This window comes from Cicer arietinum, chromosome 2, assembly GCF_000331145.2.
Source record: "Cicer arietinum cultivar CDC Frontier isolate Library 1 chromosome 2, Cicar.CDCFrontier_v2.0, whole genome shotgun sequence".
Lineage (NCBI taxonomy): Eukaryota > Viridiplantae > Streptophyta > Magnoliopsida > Fabales > Fabaceae > Cicer > Cicer arietinum.
Window position 1 is genome coordinate 14,951,369 of NC_021161.2, and position 27,616 is coordinate 14,978,984.

Sequence of the window (27,616 nt, forward strand, 5' to 3'; positions counted from 1 at the left end):
CCTAAATTTTTTAAGCATATGGATACTCACACTTGAATCCATATAGGAAACTTCTCTTAAAGTTTAAGTCTCTCATATCTAGGATCAATTTGTTGAGGAGGATGTACGAGTCTCACAATGAGACAAATATTTCAAAATCCATAAAAGATTTTGATACTACACCTTTAATCATAACTTTTAAGATATTAAATATATAAATTATCACTTTTATATATTTTATATTTAATTCATGTAACATTTAATCATTCATATTAAAACTTAAAGATTTTAAATTGCAACCTAAGCATTGAGTGAAGGGTAAAAGCCCTTAATACGTGGTTTTGAAGAAGAAAAATACGCACTTTAAAGAGGAAGAGAAAAGAAAAAGTAATGTAAAGGAAAAGGAAGCGTGAAGAATTGAGAATTGAAAACGTTGATAAATGTTTAAAATGGTTGATACCAGTCCACATAGTACAAAGACTTTTACTAGTCTCCTTTGTACCACATGGATCCTACTAATTAGATGACATGTAATAGCTTTAGTTTCTAGATATAATATACACTATTTAGGTGTCCCTACTTTTTCTTCTATATAAACTATCCAACGTGCACTCTTCTTTCTCACTTCAACCTTTCTTCTTAGATTAAAACCTCCTCTTGCAATTCAATTTTACAGATACTCTCTCCAATCCTTCCATTTCCTTTCTTTAAATCACTCTTCAATTCTCCTTAACTAACAACCACAAAACCTTACTTACCTTCAATTAAATTATATTATACCTCAAAATTCAAAGATTTTCTTTGAACTAAACTATAATTAAGATGGCTGTGGACTCAACAATTTCATCTCCATTAGGTCCACCAGCGTGTGAGAAAGACGCAAAAGCACTTCAATTCATCGAGGAAATGACTCGAAATGCCGACACCGTTCAAGAAAGGGTGTTGGCCGAGATTCTAAGCCGGAACGCCGAAACAGAGTACCTTAAACGCTTCAAACTTGACGGCGCCATTGACCGTGAAACTTTCAAAACAAAGATTCCTGTCATCACTTACGAAGATATTCAGCCTGAGATTCAGCGCATCGCCAATGGTGACCGCTCTCCAATTCTCTCTGCTCATCCCATCTCTGAATTCCTAACAAGGTAGATAAATTTGTCTTTTTTTTCCCCTCTCTCTCTATTAATTACTCTGTTTTAAAATATTAAAAAAATAATAATGAATTTGATATACAATCACTTTTTAAATGAAATACATTTACTTTCGATTCAGTTTTGTTTTGTTTCTAAATTTGGAACTGAATTGAATTTTGGTTGTGTATCGGAATCTACAGTTCTGGGACTTCGGCTGGGGAAAGAAAACTGATGCCAACAATTAAGGAAGAGTTGGATCGTCGCCAACTTCTTTACAGCCTTCTAATGCCAGTTATGAATCTGTAAGTTCCTCCTCCTAATAATTGAGCTTATCATAAAGTAGTATTAGTACTTTATGTCTTTTATGGTTGCTATCATATTCTTATCCATGTGCTTAATTAATGTTTCTTGTCTTTTTTTACTCACCAAACATTTAACTAATTTTTTTAAATAATACAAATTGTTTTCTTAGTCAAATATTGTATATTTTTTAGATTTAATTTTAATTAAAATATTTATTCTATCAAAAAAATAAATAAAAGTTTCTACATGGTATATCTATTGAAAATAGAATAAATGAACCCTTATAATTTTCATTTTTATGCAGCACAACAAATTATAGAGTATTTAATTTGAATTGACAAAGTATTGATAGTAATTATTTTGAATGAATCAGATATGTTCCGGGATTGGACAAGGGAAAAGGCTTATACTTTTTGTTCGTGAAGTCTGAAACAAAGACACCAAGTGGATTATTGGCTCGTCCAGTTCTCACTAGCTACTACAAGAGTGACCATTTTAAAACCCGACCCTACGACCCATACATGGTCTACACTAGCCCCAATGAAGCTATTCTTTGCCCCGATTCATTCCAAAGCATGTATACTCAGATGCTCTGTGGACTCATAGAGCGCAACCAAGTCCTTCGCCTTGGTGCTGTCTTTGCCTCTGGTCTCCTTCGTGCAATTCGTTTCCTTCAACTCAATTGGGTCGAACTAGCTCATGACATTCGAACCGGGACTTTAAGTTCCCGAATTACCAACCCAATGATAAAGAATCACATGAACAAGTTCATTAAACCAGACCCTGAATTAGCTTCCTTCGTGATTCAAGAATGCTCCAAGGATAATTGGGAAGGAATAATCACTAAGATTTGGCCTAACACCAAATACTTAGACGTTATTGTCACAGGTGCTATGGCTCAATACATTCCAACACTTAACTACTACAGTGGTGGTCTTCCTCTTGCATGTACTATGTACGCTTCCTCTGAGTGCTATTTTGGACTCAACCTTAATCCTATGTGTAAGCCCTCTGAGGTTTCCTACACCATTATGCCAAACATGGCTTACTTTGAGTTCCTACCACACAACTCTAGATCAACGAATTATCACGGTTTAACTCGTGAATCGTGTTCTAGACTTGTTGATCTTGCTGATGTAGAAGTAGGAAAAGAGTATGAGCTTGTGATCACAACCTATGCTGGATTGTACCGCTACCATGTTGGTGATATTCTCCGAGTAACTGGGTTTCATAACTCTGCTCCTCAGTTTCACTTTGTGCGTCGAAAGAACGTGTTGCTTAGTATTGACTCTGATAAAACAGACGAGTCAGAGCTACAGAGAGCTATGGAAAATGCTTCAAAGTTGCTTGTGGAGTTCAACACGAGTGTGGTCGAATACACGAGCTATGCAGACACAAAGACAATACCAGGTCACTATGTGATATATTGGGAGTTGTTGACCAAGGACATTTCAAACTCACCGAGTAACGAGGTGCTTAATCAATGTTGTCTGGAAATGGAGGAATCATTGAACTCGGTTTATAGGCAGTGTAGGGTCGCTGACCATTCGATTGGACCACTAGAAATAAGGGTTGTGAAGAAAGGAACTTTTGAGGAGCTTATGGATTATGCAATCTCAAGAGGTGCATCAATAAATCAATATAAGGTACCAAGGTGTGTGAGTTTTACTCCTATAATGGAGCTCTTGGACTCTAGAGTTGTCTCTGTTCACTTTAGCCAAGATTTGCCACATTGGACCCCTGAAAGGAGAAGATGATTAGATTAATACTTGACATTTGGGCTTATTTGGTAGATGTAGATTTTTTTTATTTTCCTTTTGATATGTTCTCTTTGTTAATTTAATGTGTAGGAGTATTTGAAGAGAGTCTGATAAGAGACGATGGAATAGAAGGTCTCTTTGTTAGGTTAATCATGCATTTTGGTTTAATTAGTTAACTTGTGCAAATGATGCAACTCTATTTAGTAAATTTGTCTAATGTAATTTGTTTGTATTGGTCATTTCACGATGAAGTGAAGGAAGATATTATTTCTTAACAAAATTAAGTTGCTCAATATGTCTTGTGCTCCTCTTTAATGATACATTGTTATAACAGAAAAATAATCATATAATTAATGAATTATTACTTTCATCTTTACATATAAGATTTTTACTAGTATATCTTTAATGAGATAATTAATTTATGATTAATATTTATTCTAGAATGTAAAAAAAGATGTAGTATAGTTAAAAATAAATTAGTAAGAAAATAGTTAATGATGTTGAAAAATTGATTGGAGGTAGTTTAAAAAAGATAAAGAAAAATCTCAATAGAATCTTATATTTAAGAATAGACTTAGTATAATACAATTGTTGGAGATTACGTAACTCTCCTATATAGGTCTATTTATTCATATATTACCGGATCAATTATTAGTTTTAACCGTCAATCTCCTTTATACTTTGTCTCATTATCTCTTTGTTGGTAAAAAAATTGATACAAATAAATACTCCAATAAAAATATTAGCTAATTATCTCCCCTAAAATGTCAACAAATTTAATTTCTCAACAACCTTTCTTAATTTACATAATTTATTATAAATAACTTTATATTTAAGGACATAAGCAGTATTTATTGTTGAAATATTTTTTCTACAACTGTTTGCTCCATTTGGTTGGGGAACAGTTGGGCCCAATTGTAGTTCATTCAAAACCCCCGTGTGCAAGTGTTGGGCTTGACAGACTATTATTAATTAGTTGCTATTTTCACTCCCTGTTTTTAGTAAATTTAAGAGTTGCTTCTTTTTTATTTATTCTCAAAATATTCTCGTGTAAAACTTATCTTTTAGAAGTTATAATTCCTTTAATTTGTATTTAATTTATCTTGTAGAAATTAACTTTTTAATCTAATAAAAAATAAATTTAGTTATAGTTAATAAATTTTAAATTGAGAAAACAATCATTTTGATCGTTAAATATATGAGATAATATCATTATAATCGTTAATGTATTAAAATTTCAAAAACATCATTTAATATGTTTTTTATTAGTAAATTTATAGATCAAATTGATAAATAAAAAATATAATTAAAAACCAAATTTGCTAAAACAAAAAATCATTTTTAACCGAAATGACAAAATTTAGAGATTTTTTATTTTAATACACTATAATAACATCATTTCAAGGATTCAAATAGCATTTAATGGGACACCCTCTGCCTAAAAGAAGGACTTAACATAAAATAGCAGACAAATCTTGCAAATTATTAAAACTCATTAACTTTATAAAATGCAATTTGATATGATCTTCTAAAGAGTATGATAGTTAAACATATTATTAACAATTCTACTTTGAACCCCATGTCACTTGTTCAGATTTTGATGTCATTTAATAATAAGGATTGTAGGTCTTTAGTAGAAAGATCGAACCACTTACCTCCTTCTCAATACTCCTAATAACACGATCTAATGTAGTTATTATTTAGAATGCAATACAGCTTAATCAACATCAACTCCAAGATATAGTTCCAACTAATTTTGGATTGATATAGATAGAAAAACTATCTTCTACTCCACAGAAGACTTCATATTAACAATACCCTTAAGGTCTCCTTGATCGTCGAGCATTGGCTCTATCACAAAACAAACCCCAAAATATTTTCCACTGTATGAACTAAACAATCCCAAATATTTCTCACTGTATGAACTAAACAATCCCAAATATGAACTCAAAAATCACACATGACACACGAGACATACATTCATAATCAACATTCACATTCTAACAACACTCAACTTGTATATGCAATTCAACGTGCTAGAACCAATTAACATTCATCATGATTTTAAATTTTTATTTATTTGTAGACGAAATGATAAATACTATTAGAAATTCATAAACACAATTACAATATCTCATATTCGAATCCGAAACATAATATCCAATATAATAATATCTACATTTTACTAGTTGAACAAGGATTTAAATAAATAGTTGCTTTAATTTTTATCTTTGATACAACAATATATTTATGTAACATGAACAACCTTCCTTAAAATCATAGTAATAGTAACTATACAGACACACACACAAATCATAGTAACTATAACATTATTAATTATTCTAATTAATACTTTCTTCGTCTAACAATTATTTCTAATTAATTATTATACTAATTATAACTATTATTACTATAATTAAACTATTATTTAACTTTATTTTATATACATATGAAATGGTAAATACTATTAATGAATTTTAACTTATATAATGATGTCTAATGTAACATCTTAAAATTAAAAATTAGAAACAATTAAAATTTAAAAATTTAAAATGATATAAATTATAAATTATTATATTATTATTATTATTATTATTATTATTATTATTATTATTATTATTATTATTATTATTATTATTATTATTATTATTATTATTATTATTATTATTATTATTATTATTATTATTTGAATGTGCAAGATATGTAATAAAACCAATTATCCTCCTGTTTGACCTCAAAAGAGGATCCTATCAGGCTTGGAATCAATTATGCGATTCTAACTTAGGATCTGCATGTTACCGTTACAGAAGTAAACAAAACATATAATTTATGTGGTGATGGTTGCCATATATATAGGTAATCATAACAACAAAAATCAAGACATATATGTTGCTTTTTTAAAACCAATGACTACGTTGGCAAGAAACTCATTCCGTTTAAAAACACAAAAAGAGAGAACTATTCTAAAATAAAGAAGAAAAAAAGTACCGATTGCAGTTGAAACAGTGGTCGATAGTTATTATATATACAAATTTTTTTATTAAAAAACACTTCAAAAGGTGAATAATTACACCTTTAAATTTTTATTATACATTTATTTTTCTAAGAATTTGAGATGGAAAAAAAGTTAAATATTTTGAATGGTATTTTTTTATAAAAATATATTTTATCGAAAATCTAACTCTATTAAAATTGAGATTTTGTTAACTACAATAATAGATTATGAATTGATTTATTTACTTGTTGAATTTATGTTTTTTTATGATTGTTTAAATATGTATTCCTTACTATATTGTTTTATTATGTAATTTTGAATTATTGATGTTATTATATATTCAAATGACATATTATATTGTAAATATAATTTAACAAAGATGATTGTTAAAAAAAAATAATTATTTTTATTGTATGTGTTTGAGATGAACTTATACTCGATATAGATGAGTCTTGTACCCCACAATTATTTACCCAGCGCTATTGCTCCATATAGATGAATTTTAAATTTCACATTGATGACTCTTGTACCCTACACTATATGGTGATCTACATGATGATATAATACTGACTTCGCGGAAGTAGTACATCATGAGACACCATTGAATTGATTGATTGATTTTTTGCAGAATAAATGTGTTCATTTGATTATTATAGATGTGAATTATTGTTAATTATTTGATGACTTTTTTTTTATTAATTATTGGAAGTATTTGGTTATTATAGAAAAATCTTAGTTATATTATATATATTTTCTAAAGATGTTTTTGGAAGAACGCATGTGTCATGATCGATTTTTTCGATTACCGCGCAGTTGAAAATAATGTTTATTTTAAAATTATGTGTATTATTCACTGAGATTTAGTAACTTATTAAAAGTGTTGTTTTCAAATACTAAGATCGTCGAGAGCTGAGAAATCTTGTCTTCTTTGAGAAAAATAATTTCCTTAAATTAAGTTAGTAGATTAAAAATAAATAGACATAGTGTGTACATCATATTTTATTTTGGAATTAGTTAGTAAATGTCCAGTTTTGAATATTTTGATTATCTAAAATTTTCAGTTGTAAAAATTTATTTTAAAAATTTCATAACATTATTTTTTATGAACAATTCATTATTTATTATAATATCGTATTCTCTTCTATAATATAATTTATTTGCTGATTGGTACCTCAATTGTTATACCACGTACCTCAATTGTTATACCACGTAATTAAGCATTACACCTAATATAATAATATTAGAATTTATCCGTTAAATTAGAATTAAAAAAACTATTATTTAATTATTTATAATCATCTAATATCTAATAATATTCATCTCATTAAAATTTTAACTTACATTCTAGCCTTGGTTATCTTTTATTTTCTATTTTCATTATAACTAACCATTAATTCTCTAATTAATACCACCCCTCTCTGTAAAGAACTCTTTTGAGATTTTTTTCATCCATTTTTATAAAATTTATTTTAATTTTTCAACTACATTAATTATTTCTTTAATAACTTACACATAATTATGTTACATAATTTTATGTAATTTATAATAAATACTACAATAAAAAATTAATTAATTTTTCCTCTTCAAGAGTAAATTAGTAAAACAATTTAAATTATTAAATACTGAAATTAACTTTCTTAATTCCTCTTTAATCTAAGAGTCTTATATATAGGGATGAAGTAGTAATTAATTATCATTACTTTACTTAATTAACTATAATTTTCTTAATATAACATTTTTACTTAATAATCCTTTTATTTTTAACTGTGTTCTATTATTCAATTAATTAAGTTATCTTATCAATTAAACCTAGTTTAACTAACTTTTGAATTCTAACTTATCCATTAATACACCAATTAATTGGTTATTAAGACCATAAATTCCAAAAATGATTTCCAAGGTTAATTTTATGATTTTCTGATCTAACTATTATATTTTTATCATTATAAGCATTACCAATCAATTAACTTATAACAACTAATTAATTTCCTCCGTTGCTTCCTCTCTAAAAGAAAATCTAAGGGTTCATTTGGGTTGTGAGTTTCTAGTTTTAGGTTTCAAAAGTCAATTTTGAAATCAAAATATATTAGGATAAAATAAGATTGAGTTGATTTTTTACTTATTTTTAGAATAGGTTTTTCTAAAAATTCAAAATAATATGTTTTCTAATTCTTGTTTTTGTTTTTAAATTAACATATCATTATCATTAGAAATAAATATCACTCCAACTACCCGACCACCACCACTAATTACCATCTCAACAACCGCACCATCACCGACCACCTCCATCATCAATGACCACTCGCCTCCGACCACCACCACCAACGGTCTACCCAACTGATCTAACAAGTGCAACCATCTCCAACTAACACTATCACCCTCGACACACACCACCGATCAATCACTTCCAGCCACGATATCCCACCACCATACACCACTATATATCGATCACACTCCGACCACCACCTCCAACTATTAATTATCCTTTTTACACTTCTTCCGTCTTTGACGACCGATCACTACTACGCTAGTCATTTTTCACAACTATTATTAAAATTATTTTAAAATAATTAAATTTTTTATTTTTGATTTTATTTTATTTTCATTTTTAATTATTATTATGTGTTAATATATTTATATATTTTGTGAATTTATAATAAAATAAAGTAAAAAAGAGTGATTCAATTCAAATACAATAAAAATTAAAACTCAACTAAGATTTGAAAACTCAAATATGAAATTGGTTTTAGTTTTTAAAAATTTCAAAATAGAAAACCAAAAATTACCCGAACGGGGCCTAAGTTATTTCTTCCTCATCTTCTAATAGAGAGATCGTTTAGGACAATTTTTTGGTTTTGAATCAACCTAAGTTATTTTATTCTCTCATTTTTATTTAAATAAGTGGATTTTCACACAGATTTAGTTTTTTTTTTTTGGTTTTATTTATGATTTCGTCGTTTGAGTGCAACGTTGGTTTGTTCGTTATTGTTGTGAAGTGTTTTTTGTTTCCTATTATGCTGCGATGTTCATAGAGACAAATGATTCATTTTGTTAGTACGATAGTTTAGTTGTTAGAATTAAAATTTTAATTTAGTTATTTTTATTGACTTCTATAATTTTTATGTGCATCGTTGATTTGTTTTTTTATTTTCTTGGTGATTATATTAATTTGTACTATTTTTATTCTAGTATGAATGAAATTTATTAATTTAATTTTTCTGTACAAAAATCTTATAACACTAATTGATTAATCTAATCATAATAGGATTTGAATTTGGTTATACATCATCACCACTTCATCAATTATCATCAAAACATATACATACACAATTATTGTTAAATAACACACTTTAATTTAACACAAAATGATATATACTAAATTGGTCAATAATAATACCAAATTGTGTGTTCTTAAATTAATTTTTACATAGACGTTAAAATAAAATAGATTAAAAAATGTGGTGATTATTTTTAAAAAACGGTTATAAAATTGAATTATACTGTAAAATAAAAGCTGTGATTGAGTTTTACACCGGAATGAATAACCATTAAATTTTAAATATAAATAACTTTTTTTACTAATATATAAACTTATAAAGCTTTAAGTCCACGACCCTCCTTCACGCTCTGTACCTTTTGGAGTATTTTTTTATTCAATTCCTTTTGGGTTTGACACGGTACGTTTTCTGTTACTTTTGATATTTCTTTGGCTTCATGTTTCGTGGAAACTTGGCTGGAAAGAGACACACAAAATCTACCACATTTTACCTTGCATTTTTCAAAACATTCCACGTGTTTCCAAGAAGCATCATTCAAGTTTCCACGAACTAATTGGTTAACTGAAAGTACTGAATAGAATTAAAAAATTCTCACAACTATATAAATTTCACCACATCTCCTACATCCAAATATGATTTAACTGATAAATAACCACAATGACTTTCCAAGAGAATACCAATAATCAAATTCCACACTACACCATTCTAGAGTGTGTATTAGGTCTCTGTTTTACATCGATCAACATTCTCATTCTAGTTCCTTATGAGTACATTGACAAAAACCCAGTTCCTGCCGTAATCTTCAAGGGTCGCCCAACAACATTCCATGCCTTCTTGATTTGCATAATCTTTGCATTCTCAGGTGCAACCAATGCATTTGTCGCATCCAACATTAATTCAGGGTTTGGAAGGTTTTGTGGCTATTATTCAATGGTTGCTATGGCCTCTGCTCTTGCAATTCTCTTGTGGGCTATTTTTTGTACATGTATCATTTAGAACTTTTGATGTTTAAGAATTTTAGAACTTTATAATGACATTTATTATTAAACTTGCAGGGGAGGGTTCAATTCATGTGTTTGTTGTTTCATGTATTTAACCCAATATATTAACAAATGAAATTGGCAACCTAAACTACATGAACTTTATAAATATATAACTGTTTGTATTAAGGGCAAAAAGAACACAAATTTGGTTTAACTATGATTCAAAATTCTACCAAATTTATTTTTAAATATTATTTTTTCTTACTCATGAGAGTAATTGAAAAAAATTTATCATGTAAACTAACATTGGTCGATACACTTAAAGTTGATGTTTTATTCACAAATAAAGAAGGTCACAAGAGTTTGCAAAATTAAGAACTATATATAAACACTTATTAGGAAAAAAAAATTATAAAATAAAGACTGCCAATGTTCATGTACCACAACAAAAATAATATAGAGCAAAACTAATATTGAATTTGTCTAATACAAAACCCTCAAATTATGAGCAATCATGAGATGTATATTGTCATAATTGATAATAACATTTGGATGTCATATCTTCCACCAAATCTCTTGAATATAAATTTACTTCCGAATGAATTTGATTATTTTGGACAACATTCTCCTTTATCACTGTATCACTCAAAAAACCAATAATACGCATATTAGGATAATGAAGATATTCTTTTTGTTGTTCTATATTTTCTGAGTTTGATAAGTTGAATCCAAAGACCTCGTAAATTACATTTGTTTCTTGCCATAACTTGACATCATCTTCTTTCGAAGGAAGCGAATATGCTACCGCTTCTTTGATTGAATCCGAATCAGATGCTTCGACTCGATTCTTTTAAAAAAAAATGATCAAAGGGAGACAATTCTTGAATATTGTGTTACCTCTTAATTCAATGTTGAGGATTGATCAATAAAATGAGTAAATAATACGATGACTTTGTTTGTTTGTACCTTCAATTGAGACTTTTTCAGAACTTCAATGTTTTTCGAGATATACTTCTTAACCAACTTCTTTACCACTGCAACATTTTCCATCAATTGAGCTATTCTGTAATCATTAGAATTTTTTCGACAATTATCTATGGAATGCCCAAAAACCTTACACGTTTTGATGAGAATGGTAATTTTTCATAATGTCTCTAGATTTTTGAGTTGGTTGCTTCATAAATAGATAATGGAGTGCCAATACCTGAAGCGATTGTGAAAATTATCTTTGGCCTCCAATATTCTTGAGGTAGATTGTACAATCCAACATTGGATCTTTGTGTTTCTTATCAAATTCGAATCGAAATCTTTTGTCAAAGAAAAAACTCGAAAAAGACCAGCTTTTAAATTCCATGTTCCACCTGTTGGAATGCTTTGCCAATCCTCGATAGAAGCAAATGAGAATTTGTAAAATCCTTTCCAGATGGGCATAACCTATCATGAAACAATCCATTTCTATATTTTTTAAAAGTTTTTCATGCTAAATCGACAACATAATAGGTGGATCACCCTTAAACATGGTAACTCTACAATAAAGATTATTCTTGCAAATCGTCAAACCTAATTGATATTCATGTTTTAGAATTTTAATAGCGAGATTTAACAATTTGATATAGGGTTTTGGTAACCAAGTCAAAGTAACATTTCATAAATTTTTTAAAGATTGAGCAAAAATTAAAATAGAGGCAGCTGGGTGATAACTGCTACAACAATGTTTGTTGGATGATTAATCTTTATCGATACTGATTCAGAAAGAACAGACCATGGAAGCAGTTTGCCAATAACCACCATTGATTTTGTAAATGCTTGAATTACCTACAATCGGCGCCGACTATTCCACCACTTTGAATGGAGTGAAATTAGATCAGAAACGATGTAGAGAGTCTTCAGCGTCAAACATAACTTTGATCCTCCTACTTCCCTTGAATATGCCAACCATAGAGTAATCTCTCTTTTATATTATCATCATTCAATCACAGCTAGGCTAGGCTAGGGACTTTTTTGTAATCAGACATTTTATTGAAACATAATCAAAATGCAAGGTCTTTGAAATTTACAGATCTTAAATAGTAAAACATATTCAAACTCAACTATATGATGATTAACTTCATATGGTAATTCATACCAATATAAATTGAAACAAAAGCAGAATTTTTAACATTTAGCTATTTGTCGATCGAAGAAAACAAAGACACTAAAGATGTCGCAAGATAATGAATTTCAGTAAGTTACCTTTAATAGATAATAGTTGTTAGAACTAAGTTGGTTTGAAGAACAATGACACTTAATTCTTATTTTGATGATAATAAAATATTGGTGAGAATAATATATGTGTTAATGTATTTTTCTTAGTGTGCAGATTCTCTAAAATAAGCTCTCATAGGGATCATCTAAGAATAAGACGCTTTTTTACTCATTCTCTATTTAACCGAGTCAAGACTTTGATCAACACGCCTCTATGATATTCTAATCAACACGTCTTAATGCCTATTATAATACACTTACATTTGTTAAACGCAACTAAAGAAAACTTTGACCCTCTATTCAATGCTATGTGAGAAGTCAATACTATGAGCCCATACTAAAGAAGGAATCAACACTTCAACATTCACTGTCTCTCAATTGGCTTAATCAAATAATATGTTATCCTTAGGTGGAAGTCATCCTTTGATTTAAGCATCCACAATAATGTGATCCTTTGATGCGTACATCCTTTGACTTTCCTGACTTAATGATCAAGATACATTGAATCATTATAAAACTAAGAAAAGACACAATAAATGTGAAGATTCAAGACATCTGACAAATTGTACGATCCTTACATTTCGTACGGTAGTATTTGCGACGGTTACTAACCGCCTTCATTAAAATTTTGTGCCAGTTCCAACTAGACATCCTATTTTTTTCTTTTTTTTTTTTCTGTTCCAAAAGTGAAGCGTCGCAAACCTATTTTTATTTTTTTTATATATTTTTCATTAATTTAATTTTGATAGCTTATTAAATAATAATTAATCTTAAATTCAAATGAAAATATTCATAAGTATCATTCATATTATTAAACAACAAATATATAATTATAAATAACTCAATTTCATTTATATTATCTATTTAAAAGTACAACATCTATACATCAAACTTAATTAAACTAATAAATAAAATAGTTTAAATATTTAAAAACTAAAACATTGGTTTAGTGTCTAAACATACCCAAAAACTACATAAAACTTAGAAGTTCATAAAAATATCGAAGTAGTCTTTAGTGATGTTGCTTCTTGATCCTTAGATCAGTAGCTAGACTTAGATTAACTTTACCATCTCTTCACAATTCTATATTTTTTTTGCTTGAAAAAACATTTTAAACTCAAACTAAAGTCACACGGATATAATCAAAACTTTAATATTAAAGTCAAACTAATTAAATTTAAGCAAGATCAATCACTCAAAATCAAAATATGGAAGCATTAAAATTGAAAGTCAATCTATGCTACCTTACTTTTTAAAGTTTCCAAATAGGAAAACCTTCGAATATTTCAAATATTCGAAACTTTTAAAAAATTTGAAATTTCCAAAAATTTTAAAATTTTCTATTTTTTTTAATTTTTTATTTATAGATATAATAATCATCTTAACTAAAGTTTGTAGTGTCTAGAACCAGAGGTGCATTCGGACAAATTATTTACACTATCGTTAGAGGCATAGTGGGAGCTGGTAGCGCGATAGAATTCCACCTACAACATCACATAGACAAAGGAATCAAGCAAACCATCCACCTCATCAGCATCAAGACGTGATTATAGTGGTGAAAGTGTTCAAGAGGATGTCTATGAGCCTGAACAGATGAATTATGAGGAATCTGAGGAACATGAGCAGTATGTTCAGGAGCTTGAAGAAGAGCAGGTTAACGAGGATGTTCAAGAGCCCGCATAAGCTATTTCTCATGTCTTTGCACAATTACTACAAAAGTCTCTCCATTTTTGTGAGGTAGGTGGCAAATGACAATCAAACTTCAATTTGATCTGAATAAGAAAATATTAAACATTAATTTATCTGAACAAGATAATATTAAACAATTTATTATTAAACAGTACTATCAAACATAAATTTTACATGTACCCAATGACTTTCATTGACGAACCCAATTGCTATTAAAGAATTAAGAGAAGAATCTTTTAATGGTGTTTTGTTCAATGGAAAGAATGTCATATTCAAGTTAAGAGATAACGACACTAATATGACATTATATCTTGTTGCTATCACATAACCTAACTCTGGTATTGTCATCCACTTATCTTTTCCTTGAGCACCCAAACTAGAAATCTTCAATGAGTTCCGCACTGTTTCAACACTGTCATCGAAAACATTAGAATAAAAGTCTTGATGTAGATTAATCTCTTTATCCAATTGGATTCGAACTAAAACCAAGATTCTTCGGTCCAACTTAACACTGTTGCAACTGCGCGATACCCACAATTTTCATAAGTCACATCTATTATGTCCTCAATATATTGATGAATAAATGTAGGAAAATGTATCTTAGATAGTTGCTTTGAAAATTCTTGAGATGGTTGTTTTGCAGACCACTGTGATGATTGATTTCCAGAATACTGAGATGGTTGCTTTGTAGATTCTTGAGATGGCTGCCTTGTAGATCGTTGTGATGATTGATTTGCAGATTCTTGAGATGTTGCTTTGGAGATCCATGAGAGACATCGACATACTCCCAATATGAAGGAACACAAGGAGCATCAAATTCTTTTCTCTTTTTAGTAGCTCTTTTGGTTTTTACTTTAGTAGGTGGTGCAAACAATGTTGTTATATGTGGAAATACAAGTTCACGCATCTTTGTCCTGGATATCCTTTGACCAACAATATCTTGTGCCTTCAAGTATGCTTTCATTGCCTTCGACTCTTCTAAAAAGTCATATTATGATAAAGATTCTTTATCCTCCAATTCATGCTCAATGCTTAATTTTCCCCAAAAAACATGAATGCTATATAAAGGGATAACATTACCAGATATCTGCAAATTTGTCAACTCACAAGCACATGGTAATCCATGAGTTGTTTTGATTGAGCCCATACATTTTGTTTTATTAGTACCTATAATCTTTATCCTCTTTAATTGTTTGTCGATTTTTTTAAAACATTTCCTTGATATAAGATGATGTAATCTTTGATAAAATGATGAATTGTATCCATGCTTAATATCGATAATGGTTTTCTGAAAAGATGATTTGATGATACGCAGTTGGTTCTTCAAAATCATATTCACAACATCCCAAGTTTTACACAAGTCTCTATTACTAGTTTGCAGCATGTTTTTCAATCTCCAATGAGCAGACTCAACTCTACAAATAAATTAAATAACACAAATTAAAACAAATCACATAAATTATTAAATGATATTTCTAAAACAAAACAAATGATAATTTAAAGGTACCTATTGGACGTTGTGTTCCCTAAATGCATCACTCTATTGGTCCAAACCAGGACAAATCTTTCTTTGTAAGGTGTCAACCCTGAATATTTAACATAATCAACAAAAAGGATAATATCAACACACACTAGTTCAAAGTGTTGCAAGTGATGATCATACTCATCCACACTAGTCGAAAATACAATTTTTTTCCCCATAAATCCATTACCTAAGTAGGAATTGTGACATTCTCTTTATTTATCTCTTCCAAAGCATTCAAAATGAATCTTAGTGCAAGCTTATACACGTCATTGAAATTTTTTTCTCTCCTTTTCATTTAAACTCCCCAAATACGAATGACCGTCTAAAGTATCCGCTAAATCGTGATTGTGTGTTCCACAAGGAACACTAATTTTCCATCCTTCACTGATACTCAATGATATACATCTCAATTTGCATGGAGAACAAGTTACTGTTGATTTTGATTTATATCTTCCACCTCTTGCGCATCCCAAAATTAATTTGTATTTTCTTCCTCTGTTTTCAGTAACTTTATCATACCAAATGGTAACAATTATTATTGCATTTTGTCTTCCAATAGTTTTTGCTCATTCGAATTCAACTTATCAAGAGAAAAATATCTACAAAATATATTTCAAATAAAACATCAAATATATGTTTGTACGATAAAAACCAAAACTTATAAAATCATTTATCATTAATATTATCTGATAGTGGTGAATATATCTATAGAATCTATAGTCGCTATTATAGCAGAAACCTCAACTCTACTTATACCTGATTTCAAAAAATATATTTAATGTAATTGACACTAATATTATAAATAAAATATTTAAAATAAAAAATTTAATTATTTTTAAAAAAATATATTACATTTCAAAACTTTTCAGCGACGAGTTATATTACATTTCGACCCAATAGAAAATTTAAGTTTGTGGATGAGTTTCTTCGAGTATATGGGTTGAGCGGGTGAAAAATAAGGGTTCACATGGGTCTACACGGTCGAGTTCGAATGAGTAATTTTGATCTGTCGGTACTCGAACCTGATCGAATTATATTATTATTTTTATATTATAGATTAATATTATTAGTTTTATACACTCACGTCTCACAAAGCCACAACCTGTCTAAGACAATTTTTTTTATAAAAAATCCCAATAACACACAATCCCCCAGCAGCCTAGCCCAATTAGCACTGACGTCAATTCAAATTTCGACACAATCACTCACATCCGCCTCTCTCTCTCTCTCTCTCTCTCTCTCTCTCTCTCTCTCTCTCGTCTCTCTCATCTCTCTCAAGGATTTAGTCTCAAACGGTTCTCTTGGAGTCTCGTCTCTGTTGCTCACAATCACGGTCACCATCGCTGCCGTCACTATCGTTTTTGTCACCATTGTTCTCATTTCTGGTAAGTTTCTTTTGAATTTATTACCAAACCCTAACTCTCTAATCTTTAGAAAATTTATTATATGTTTATCTTAAAAAGTTGTTCTTTATTTATTCAATGTTTATCTTGAATGATATTATATGCTTTTGTGTTTTGTTTTGATGTGTTCTTCTCATTGAAGTTACTATTTTGTGTTAGGGTGTAATATTTTTCACTAACATTTGTTTTATGATTTTTCCATTATGTTTAGGTACTAATAATATATAGAGCTTTCTTTTAAGGTTTCTTAATGTATTTTTAAATTTTTAAGGTTAATCTATGATTTTTTAGTATTTTATGAATTCTTAGGTACTGATTATACTACTATTGTTCATGTTTCTAAGATAATGATGGAATTTATTGTGATTCGTTTTTCCAATCGATAATGCTTTCATTTGTAGTTTATGTAAATTTAGATTTATTAGTTTTACATTTGTAGTTATTTTTAGTTTTTTTACTTGCTATTTTTGTAGATTGATGTTTTATAATCTTGTATTTTCTATTTTAAGGTTTATGTTCTTGAAATTTCTGAGTTTTGGTTTGATGTATTTTAATCGACAATGTTTTATGGGGTTAATGTATTCTAAGTTCATAAGGTTGTAAGTTAGGTTTCCTGAGTTAATGATCATTTTTACTTTGTTTATTCTTTTTAGTTTTACTTTTTACTTTCATGTTTGATATGTTTATTCTTTGTAGTTTTACATTCATGTTTGATTTGTTTATTTTTTTTAGTTTAACATTCATGTTTGATTTGTTTATATTATTTAGTTTTATATTTATCATTGATTTGTTTATGATGTTTAGTTTTAGATTCATGTTTGTCTCATTATAATTAAATATTGCTACATTGTAGATTCTGCTCAATACTTACTTAGTGTTTTTTCAACTTTTTCTGGTTTGGAATAATGAAGCAAGACCAAGGAGGCAGGAGCATGCAAGGAGTTAGGCCAAAAAATTGTAAGTTAAACACATTGTAAATATTTTGTTAATCAACTTGTTAAAAAGAGACGGTGTATGTTATATTTAACTTCAAGATTTTTTAGAATAATTTAACTTGTCTACTCTCTAGTGCATGCTAATAATATGCTTCATGTGATATAGTAATCAAGTCTATTTCTTAAATCTGGTTACAATCATTAATTAAGTCTATGTTAATAATCTGGTGTTTTAGACTACATGATTTTTTAGATTATGTGTTATGATTATGAGTAAGGGTGTTCAAATAACTGTTTTGAACCAAACTGAACCAAACTGCCATTAAAAAAACTAAACTACTTATATAACTTAAGAACTAAACTAAATTTAATTCTATCAACCACTCAATTAAAAAGTTGTTTCCTCTGGAAAAATCACATGCTGATTTTTTAATAGGTTAATAAATTAGTTCAGTTCTGCATTAAAAACCACGGTGCACCAGACCAAATTGCAGAACCGGTTCAGTCTAGTCCAGATGAAGTCGTTACAGTTTCAGTTCGGTTTGGTTCAGTTTTCTCAAGCTGTTTTTGTGGTTCAGTTTTCATTTAAAACCAAGTCGTGAACATGTCTAATTATGAACTTATATAGTTATATAATTTTATGCTATGCTAAAATAATATGATTATCGGCTGAACTTGTTTGAGTTTGTATGAATTTGTATGAATTTTATATGATAACAAGTGACTCTATTGCTAAACTAACTAACTAGTCAATTAGTTGTTAATCAAATAAAATCGTCAATTAAAAAACAAAATGCGAGTTGCTCAGAATTACTGTGATGGAGCATCATTCGCCTAATCCTTCTATTAACCAACCTAATGAATAATATGCTCCTGCAACTACTCTTCCTCCAATTGCGAAGAAGAGAAAAGGCAATGCAGGTAGTTATAGAAAAACTTATGAGGTTTGGGACCACTTTAATGAAATTCGTAATTGTGAAATTAGAATTGCGGCTTGTAAATACTGCCATAAAAATTATTATTGTGAAGCTAAGACACATGGTACTTCTATGAAACATCACATAAAAAGATGCATACAATATCCTTTAAATGTAGCAACTGACCCTAACCAAATTATTTTACAATTTCCAACAAGTGAGGGGTCTAGTTTTGTTGTAGCAAGCTCTAGATTTAATGCTCAAGCATGTAGAAAAAATTTGGTTGTTTTTATCATTTTGGATGAGCAACCCTTTATAGTAGTTGAAGGGGAGGGATTCAAGTACTTATGCAATAAATTGCAGCCCCAATTTACCGTACCATCAAGACATATTGTAGCAAGAGATTGTTTTTAGTTGTATTTAGATGAAAAAATTAGGTTGAAAGGGTTCTTCAAGTCTGATTGTAGTAGGGTGGCTGTTACTATAGATTGTTGGACTTCTATTTAAAATCTTAATTATTTGACCCTCACAACCCACTTAATTGATAATGAGTGGAATTACCAACAAAAAAAAAATCATTAGCTTTTGTGTGGTTCCAAATTATAGAGGTGAGACAATTGCTATGAAGCTTGAGAAGGTATTGAGGGAATGAGGATTGTCATAGTTGATAATGCATCATCGAATGATGTCGCAATAAGATTATTGAAGAAAATGATAAAAAGCATGAATGAGCTATTGTTGAATGGGTTTTTTTTTTTTCATATGAGGTGTTGTGCTCACATACTCAACTTGGTGATGACTAAAAGATTGATAGACCTCGACTCTTTAATTTCTTCCATTCGAAATTTTGTGAGGTTTGTAATATCTTCACCACAGAGGACTGCAAAGTTTAAGGAATATATAGAATTTACTGGAATTGCAAGCAAGAAATTGTTGTATCTTTATGTTCAAACAATGTGGAACTCAACATATTTGATGTTGGAAGCAACTGTAAAATTTAAACCAGACTTTGGTAAGCTTGAAAATGAAGATATAAGCTATATGCAATACTTTGTAGAAGCTTCTCCCCCCACTGATAATGATTGGGAAAATGGCAAGTGCTTTGTTTAGTTTTTGAAGTATTTTTATGATGCAACAAAAGTGTTTTAAACCTCACAGCAAACAAGTTTGCATATGACTTTTCCCCAATTAGCTTCCATCTTTATTGAACTTAAATGTTCATCCATGGACATTAACGCTTGTTTAGCATCAATGGGCAAGCAAATGTTGGTGAAGTACACCAAGTATTGGGGCAATGAATCTAACATAAATAAGCTCCTTTACTTTGGTGTTATTTTGAATCTCCGATACAAGTTAAGGTATGTGGACTGGTGCTTCAATGATATGTATGGTGATAAACCAATTAAAAAAAATGTTTTGACAAGCATACATGATAATCTAACTAAAGTGAACAAGTGGTATAAGCATGCTTATGATACAACACTTTAGACTTTATCTTCTAGTGTTGGTGGAGTTGTTTCCCTTTGTGAAACAACCGTTGTTGGTCCCACAAGTGCACACTTACAATGATAAAATGCTTTTCAAAAATATTTAAGGGAAAATGATTCAATTGATGTTGAAAATGAACTTAAGAGGTACACTATTGAGAAGTGTATAGAGTTTGTAGAAAAGTTTGAGATTCTAATGTGGTGGAAACACAATGCTTGTCGATATCTAATTTTTTCTAGAATTGTAAGAGATATTATGCCTACACCAGTTTCTACTGTGGCTTCTGAGAGTGCTTTCAGCACCGGGGGTAGTGTTTTAGAGATATATAGAAGCTCTATAAATCAAAAAATGGCAGGGGCTCTAGTATGCACCCATAATTGGTTGAAGTCCTCTTTTTATAAATTTAAAGACTTCATATTTGATGAGGAGTATGAGATTTCAGAGGAAGTACTAGCAGGTGCGCTGCTTTTTATTTATTTTTATTTTTATTTTTTATAAAAAAAATTGTATTAACTGTTATATGTAATGTTTATATGTGTTTAACATGATAATTCACTCATTTTTAATGTATTGTAGATTTAAATGGAATCTCAGCCGGAAGTGGTCCACTACCTTCTTCTCAATCACAACCTTCAAACTGTGTTTAAATTGTTGAAGGTCCAATTTATGATTATTCTTTCATAATTATGTTCTTTTTTTTTTTTTTAAATTATGTTTAGTTTTATTGTTTTAATTATGTTCAGTTTTTATTTATTTATTATAGGCTGCCTTTTTTTTTTTTGGAGTCACACAAGACTCATCATCAGTCATAGCACAACCAATCAACCAACCACTATTTTTTGGGAGATAATTATGGATTTTGGGACAAGTTGGCCATATCTTTTTGGAACAAGTTGGCCATATCTTTTTGGAACAAGTTGGCCATATCTTTTTGGATCAAGAAGGCTTCGCAGGTAAGATGGAGCAAAAAAGCTTTTTGAAGGAGCTTGCTATTGTTTGCACTAATGAGGATGTATTTGTAAGTTTTAATTTGATTGTCATTTTACTGTATAACTTGTCAATATAATAAATTACAAACCACCTGACTCATACTTTTGTGGCATTGGACCAACTTACCATATCTTTGCATCAACTTCTAATTTTGTGGCATTGGATTAAAATTGACAAAAGAAACCTGTGTAAGTTAATCTTTGCAACTTTGTTACAATTCAATTGTTGGGTATGCAATGCATATGAAAACTTGATATAACTATTTGTTTTAAATTTGAAACATAGATGTCATGGTGGAGTCTCACTGCTATGAGAACAAAACAAAGCTGAAGCAAATTTCTCACTACTCTTGGGGTATTTTTCTACAAATTTTGTTGTTGAATTAGTTTGGTTATATATCATGTATTTTATATTTTTTATCAAGTGATGTTAATCTGTTCTACAACTGTCACTGATTCTTTCTAATTGGAACATTGATGTTATTTTATTTGCAGTTGTCATTGGTTCTTTCTAATTTGAACATTGATGTTATTATGTTATGCAATTGGCACTAGTTCTTTCTGATTTGAACACCGATATTATTCTGTTCTACAACTTTTTTTTCTTTTAATTTGTATTATATGTGTGCAGAAGAAATATTCATGCTGCTGAAATTACCAGTAAATCCTCGTGGTGCAACAATATTGCCTATAATGTTGAATTTTAATTAATTTAATATCGGTTGAGTTGTCATGCGACTGTGACTTATGTTGCTGATGAATTTGTGATTTAATATTAGCCTTAGACTTTATGTGGCTAATTGCAAATGCTATGTGCTTGAGAACAATGATACAACAAAACTTTGATTGATTATTATACAAAATTGTGATTTGGAAAAATTGAAGATATAAAACAAGCGTGATGCATGATTATTATACAAAATTGTGATTTAGAAAAAAATGAAGATATAAAACAAGTGCAAAGTATGATTGGCAGGTTGAGTCAGTTCTTTTAATGGACCACAATTGTATTATATATAACCAATTATATAAGACCAGATTTATTTTTTAAAAAAAAAGCAAAAAAAAAAAAGCACAATAAATAAAAAAAAAGAGCAAAAAAGACCCAATAAGTCCAACTCATTTTTGCCCACCCAACAACCCGAACTAGACATACCTTTATAAAAACATGGACAAAATTAAACTAATAAATATCACCTATGAATTGAGCCGGTTTAATACTTTTGACTCGAAACCGCCCGATATCTACCCCGAATCACTACAAGAAACACGTTTGTTACCTACAACAAATTTTATCTTTATCCACGGCAAGTCCGTAGGTAACGTCAAATTACTCACAGATTACCCACGGACATAGGTTCGTAGCTATTTCGCTCGTAGGAATATATTTACCCACGGACAAGCAGTGGGGTACAATTACTTAAGGAATGTCCGTAGATAGTATGATTCATCGATTCTCCGTGGGTAACGTTACTCATAGAGTTTCCGTGGGTAAAAACACATACTTACCCACGGAAAATTCACAAGTAACATTACTCAAGTAACACGATATTTGGAGAGATTTCCTTTAAAATTGGAATCATAGCTTAATAATTTTCATGTGGACATAAATTAATAACATCAAAACTCCCAGCTTCGTTGCTTTCAGCTTCACTAACATCTGTATTTCCCCAAGTAATCAATAGAGTTGCAAACCAAACACAAATTCATTACAATTCATTAATTACCACTAATAGATTAAACTAACAGAGTTAGGGATTTTCAAGCTCTTACTTGTGAAATGAGATGTTAGGGATTTCAACGGGTTGTGCAAAAATAAAATGAGAGAACGACTTAGGGTTTGCAAATCAATTAATAAACATTCATTTACACAACAAATAATCATGAAAATAGAACAAATTAGAGAGATCAAACGAGACAACGACAACGAACGAGAGTGAAACAGAGAGCAAATGAGAGAGGACGAACAAGAGAGAGAGAGAGAGAGAGAGAGAGAGAGAGAGAGAGATAGAGAGAAAGAGAGAGTGAACTATAGAACGAGAGAGAACGAGAGAACCTGTGAGTGAGACGTTGAAGTGGCGGCCAAAGAGCTCTGAGAGGCGGTGGTTTGTTCAGATTTCGGTAAGACTCGATATGAATCGTAGTTCAGATTCAAGTCAGTTCAGTGAGGGCGATTGCGAAAGCCACCGAATGGGTCAGTCTTTTCCTTTAGTGAGGGCGACTGTGAAACTCACTGAACGGGACTAGGCGAAACTCACTGAACCGAACGACTTCTTTGAGCACTGGAAGAGACCTAGGACCAGATGAAGTTTGAGAATGATAAAAAAAGGAAGATAACTTACCCTTGAGAGAGAGCGATCGACAAGGCGGCATCTAGAGTGGTCGGAGTCGACGGAGGGAGTTGCAATCTGGAGGAGGTTGGAAGAAGAAAAAAAAAAGGGTTTAGAGTTGTCTAGGTTGTAATTTTGAATGAATGAGTTCTTTTTTGGTGTTGAGAATGAACAGATTTTGGGTTTTCACATAAACCTTTTTTTATAAAACTCAACAAAAAAATTTTCTAAAAAAAAAAAAGAAATTATCTAAGCAACCCTTTTACAACGTTTTTTGTAAAAGCGCTGTAAATTGAAATGCTCTCCCATAGCTTTTACAACGTTTTAAACACAAGCGCTGTAAAATGTAGTGTATAGCAAAAATAACACGAATAAATCTCGCAAAATTTAAGTGGGTTACGCATTTTTTTTTCTTTACCCACAAACTTTTTTAATGTTATTTACGAATAATCGTCAAAATTAATTAAAAAAAATAAATTATTTTTTAAGCAATACACAAAGTTTTTTCGTAAAAAAAAATTAATTTACTCACATACTAACTTCCTTAAGTATTCAAATATTTTCTTGCAGTGAATAGAGGGTAAAATTTTCATACTTAATAAGTACTCTCATTGAGTAAAAATAAAGCACAATGCTTCATCGGTAGTAATTGTTCACAAGCATTCTCTACACGATCACACGTGTACGTCACTAAAAAAATATTAACATATATCTATAATAAATGAATTATTATCAAATGAAAGTAACTTAGTTATTGATAAGACTCATTTAATAATAAATTTAATTGAGATAACAGATTGGAGAGATACGAAATTAATTATATAATAATGTAAAATAAAATATAAATAAGATACTAATTTAATTGAGGTATTGTTTAGTATATAATTTTTTATAATATTTATTGCACTACTTTTATATAGTATATATATTTATGTTTCATAATATTAAAATGTATTTAAAACGTGTTTAATTTAAAAAAAAATAAAAATAAAAATAAAAATAAAAATAAAATAAACATATTTTCTAAATCTTGAAATTTTAAAAATAAAAATAGTTTTTAAAAAATGAAACAAAATGAAAACTTTAAATATAAATTTCAAAACAAGGTACATATTTTGTTTATCTTTGACAGTAAATCAAAATCGCTCAGTGTATGATCCCGTTATTTAGTTTGTTTATCTAATTTCAAGCTCATCCGTTTTGTATGATCCCGTTGGTTAGTTTGTTACTATCCCGAGTAATCCTTTGTTTTAACATGTGCCACACTTTTGCCACTCCCTATAAATGAAGAACAAGTCGCAGCGTGTGCCACGATGGATCAGTAGCAATCAAATTTTTCAGGTGATCATACTTTCCACATTCCCAACACAAGCAGCCACACTCCCTATATTCTTCCAAAACTACCCTTAATTCATCAAAGAAATTACCCAACACCACTTACATTTCACCCTCGACTCTCAACTGCAGCAACGTAATTTCATCCGATTTTAATTCTAATTGGATAAACGGTCCATCTATAAAACCTCGCATCGCTACAACCTTTCCATCGCTCACTTCACACTCTCTTTCTTATTTCACAGCCATAATTACAATGGCGAGAAACAACTTTAATCTTTTAGTTGCAATTTCTGTATTTCTATTGGTAGCATTGCCATTAGCATCAGGGGAAGAATGTTCGTCGAAATACGAAGGTGGGTGTCACGACAAAAACGCAGCACTGAAGTTAAAGGTAATTGCAATATTTTGCATATTAGTGACAAGTATGATCGGAATATCTTTACCGATTTTTACAACTTCAGTTCCTGCTTTGAAACCCGACGGAGATCTTTTCGTTATAGTGAAGGCTTTCGCTTCTGGTGTTATACTCGCAACGGGTTACATGCATGTGATGCCGGATTCATTTGAGGATTTAACATCACCATGTTTACCTCAGCGTCCTTGGCAAAAATTCCCATTCACCACTTTCATTGCTATGATATCTGCTGTTTTTGTTCTTATGGTTGATTCCTTTTCTAGTAGTTTCCTCAAGAAGAAACTCGCTTTGTCTTCTTCTTCCAATAATCTGGAAGATCCGGCTATAACTGAGCCAAAGGAATTGGAGCATCTTGGTCATGGTCATGGTCATGTGGTTGCAAATGGAAATGACAAGAACGTGAATGCTGAAGATGAACAATTGCTACGTTACCGTGTTGTGGCTCAGGTTAGTCAATTGCGTCATTGCAGTTGTGATGATTCAAAACCATGAAGCTGAGATTTGTTTAAAATTGATGTGTGTGGAATTGGATGCAGGTTTTGGAGCTAGGAATTGTGGTGCACTCAGTAGTGATTGGTTTGTCAATGGGTGCTTCGGAGAACCCTTGCACCATAAGGCCTCTCATTGCTGCCCTTTGCTTCCATCAACTCTTTGAGGGAATGGGTTTGGGTGGTTGCATACTTCAGGTATTATTATTATTTATTATTTATTTATTTATTATTATTATTATTATTTTTGAGTCTGATGTGGTGTGGTATATTTTTTGTAATAGGCTGATTATGGAACGAAGATGAAAACGATAATGATATTTTTCTTCTCAGTGACGACACCGTTTGGGATTGCATTGGGGATTGGATTGTCGAAAGTGTATAGTGACACAAGTCCAACTGCACTCATTGTTGTAGGGGTTCTTAATGCTGTATCTGCAGGGCTTCTGAATTGTATGGCACTTGTTGATTTATTAGCTGCTGATTTTATGGGTGCAAAATTGCAAGGTAGAATGAAGCTTCAGCTATGGTGTTACGTGGCTGTTTTGCTTGGCGCAGGAGGCATGTCAGTTATGGCAATTTGGGCCTAAAATTCATCCTATAGCTAGTTTCATTTTTATTTCATAGAATCCTAGTTTCATTTCATTCATTAATACCACATTCGTAGTTAGTTTTTTTTTTTTCTTTACAAAATCATAGTTGGTTAGTTGCAACAAAATTTTGTACTCAGTTTCTTATTATTCTATTTTAAGGTTTGTGCATCACATTTTTGTCACTGCATTATTTGATGAGCATTGTTATATGGAGCTAATAAAATTTTGTTGAAAACATGTGAATGTTGTCTGACCAATTAAAACATTTGTTACTCTTTGCCAAAGAAATGGAAGTATACTCAATTGATCATTATTATGGTTTTTTCTTCATATATTAAAAGGTTCAAACCAACACGGGTAAGTAGTACACTTATGAATCATGATACAGCATGATATAAGTAACACTTTTTTTTTCTTCATTTTATCAAAAACACTAATGTAAAAAGATTCATTCAAATTTTACGTCAAACATTTAATAATACATGGAGATATTTGAACCTATGTAAAGGCCAATTTATAATTGAAATAGTACAAGGGGACATGAATGAAAACACAATCTTATAAAAATGGAGGTTTGTTAAACATAGTGCTCATAACATCCTTCTCGAGTTGAACATGATTTCCCGTCGGAGATCAGGAATTGTGTTTGCCGCGCTAATTAGTTTGATGCATTAAGTTTTATTCATTTATTTATTAATCTACTCCGAACTTAATTATTCAGTTTCTTGATTTCTTTGAATTTTTTTTTTCTGCATTTGCATTAAAATGTTGCTTATCTCACTCCCCACACAATTTCTTTGAACTTAATTATTCATTTTTATTTTCTGGATGAGG

General features: G+C 30.2%; 3 protein-coding genes across 3 annotated transcripts; all 3 read left to right on the forward strand.

Annotated features, from left to right (window-relative positions):
- The first annotated feature begins 591 nt into the window (after positions 1-591).
- On the forward strand, positions 592-3,465 carry LOC101507657 (probable indole-3-acetic acid-amido synthetase GH3.1). The gene is made up of 3 exons (XM_004490268.4): positions 592-1,121; positions 1,310-1,411; positions 1,786-3,465. Exons 1-3 carry the CDS (start codon positions 802-804, stop codon positions 3,167-3,169), a joined length of 1,806 nt encoding a protein of 601 aa, XP_004490325.1. The 5' UTR covers positions 592-801; the 3' UTR covers positions 3,170-3,465.
- Positions 3,466-19,789: 16,324 nt separating this feature from the next.
- Positions 19,790-20,251, forward strand: LOC140919361 (zinc finger BED domain-containing protein RICESLEEPER 2-like). Its single transcript, XM_073365370.1, has one exon. It carries the CDS (start codon positions 19,790-19,792, stop codon positions 20,249-20,251), a length of 462 nt encoding a protein of 153 aa, XP_073221471.1.
- Positions 20,252-25,365: 5,114 nt separating this feature from the next.
- On the forward strand, positions 25,366-27,019 carry LOC101507024 (fe(2+) transport protein 1-like). Its single transcript, XM_004490266.4, has 3 exons — positions 25,366-26,148; positions 26,238-26,387; positions 26,474-27,019. The coding sequence occupies exons 1-3, from the start codon at positions 25,540-25,542 to the stop codon at positions 26,777-26,779; spliced, it is 1,065 nt and encodes a 354-aa protein (XP_004490323.1). The 5' UTR covers positions 25,366-25,539; the 3' UTR covers positions 26,780-27,019.
- Positions 27,020-27,616: the final 597 nt, after the last annotated feature.

Excerpts from the sequence above, each read along its gene's own strand:
- LOC101507657 (XM_004490268.4), top strand. The coding sequence starts at position 802 with ATGGCTGTGGACTCAACAATTTCATCTCCATTAGGTCCACCAGCGTGT. Across the intron at positions 1,122-1,309 it reads ATCTCTGAATTCCTAACAAG|TTCTGGGACTTCGGCTGGGG; the intron begins GTAGATAAATTT and ends CGGAATCTACAG. Across the intron at positions 1,412-1,785 it reads CTAATGCCAGTTATGAATCT|ATATGTTCCGGGATTGGACA; the intron begins GTAAGTTCCTCC and ends TGAATGAATCAG.
- LOC140919361 (XM_073365370.1), top strand. The coding sequence starts at position 19,790 with ATGAGGATTGTCATAGTTGATAATGCATCATCGAATGATGTCGCAATA.
- LOC101507024 (XM_004490266.4), top strand. The coding sequence starts at position 25,540 with ATGGCGAGAAACAACTTTAATCTTTTAGTTGCAATTTCTGTATTTCTA. Across the intron at positions 26,149-26,237 it reads GTTACCGTGTTGTGGCTCAG|GTTTTGGAGCTAGGAATTGT; the intron begins GTTAGTCAATTG and ends AATTGGATGCAG. Across the intron at positions 26,388-26,473 it reads TGGGTGGTTGCATACTTCAG|GCTGATTATGGAACGAAGAT; the intron begins GTATTATTATTA and ends TTTTTGTAATAG.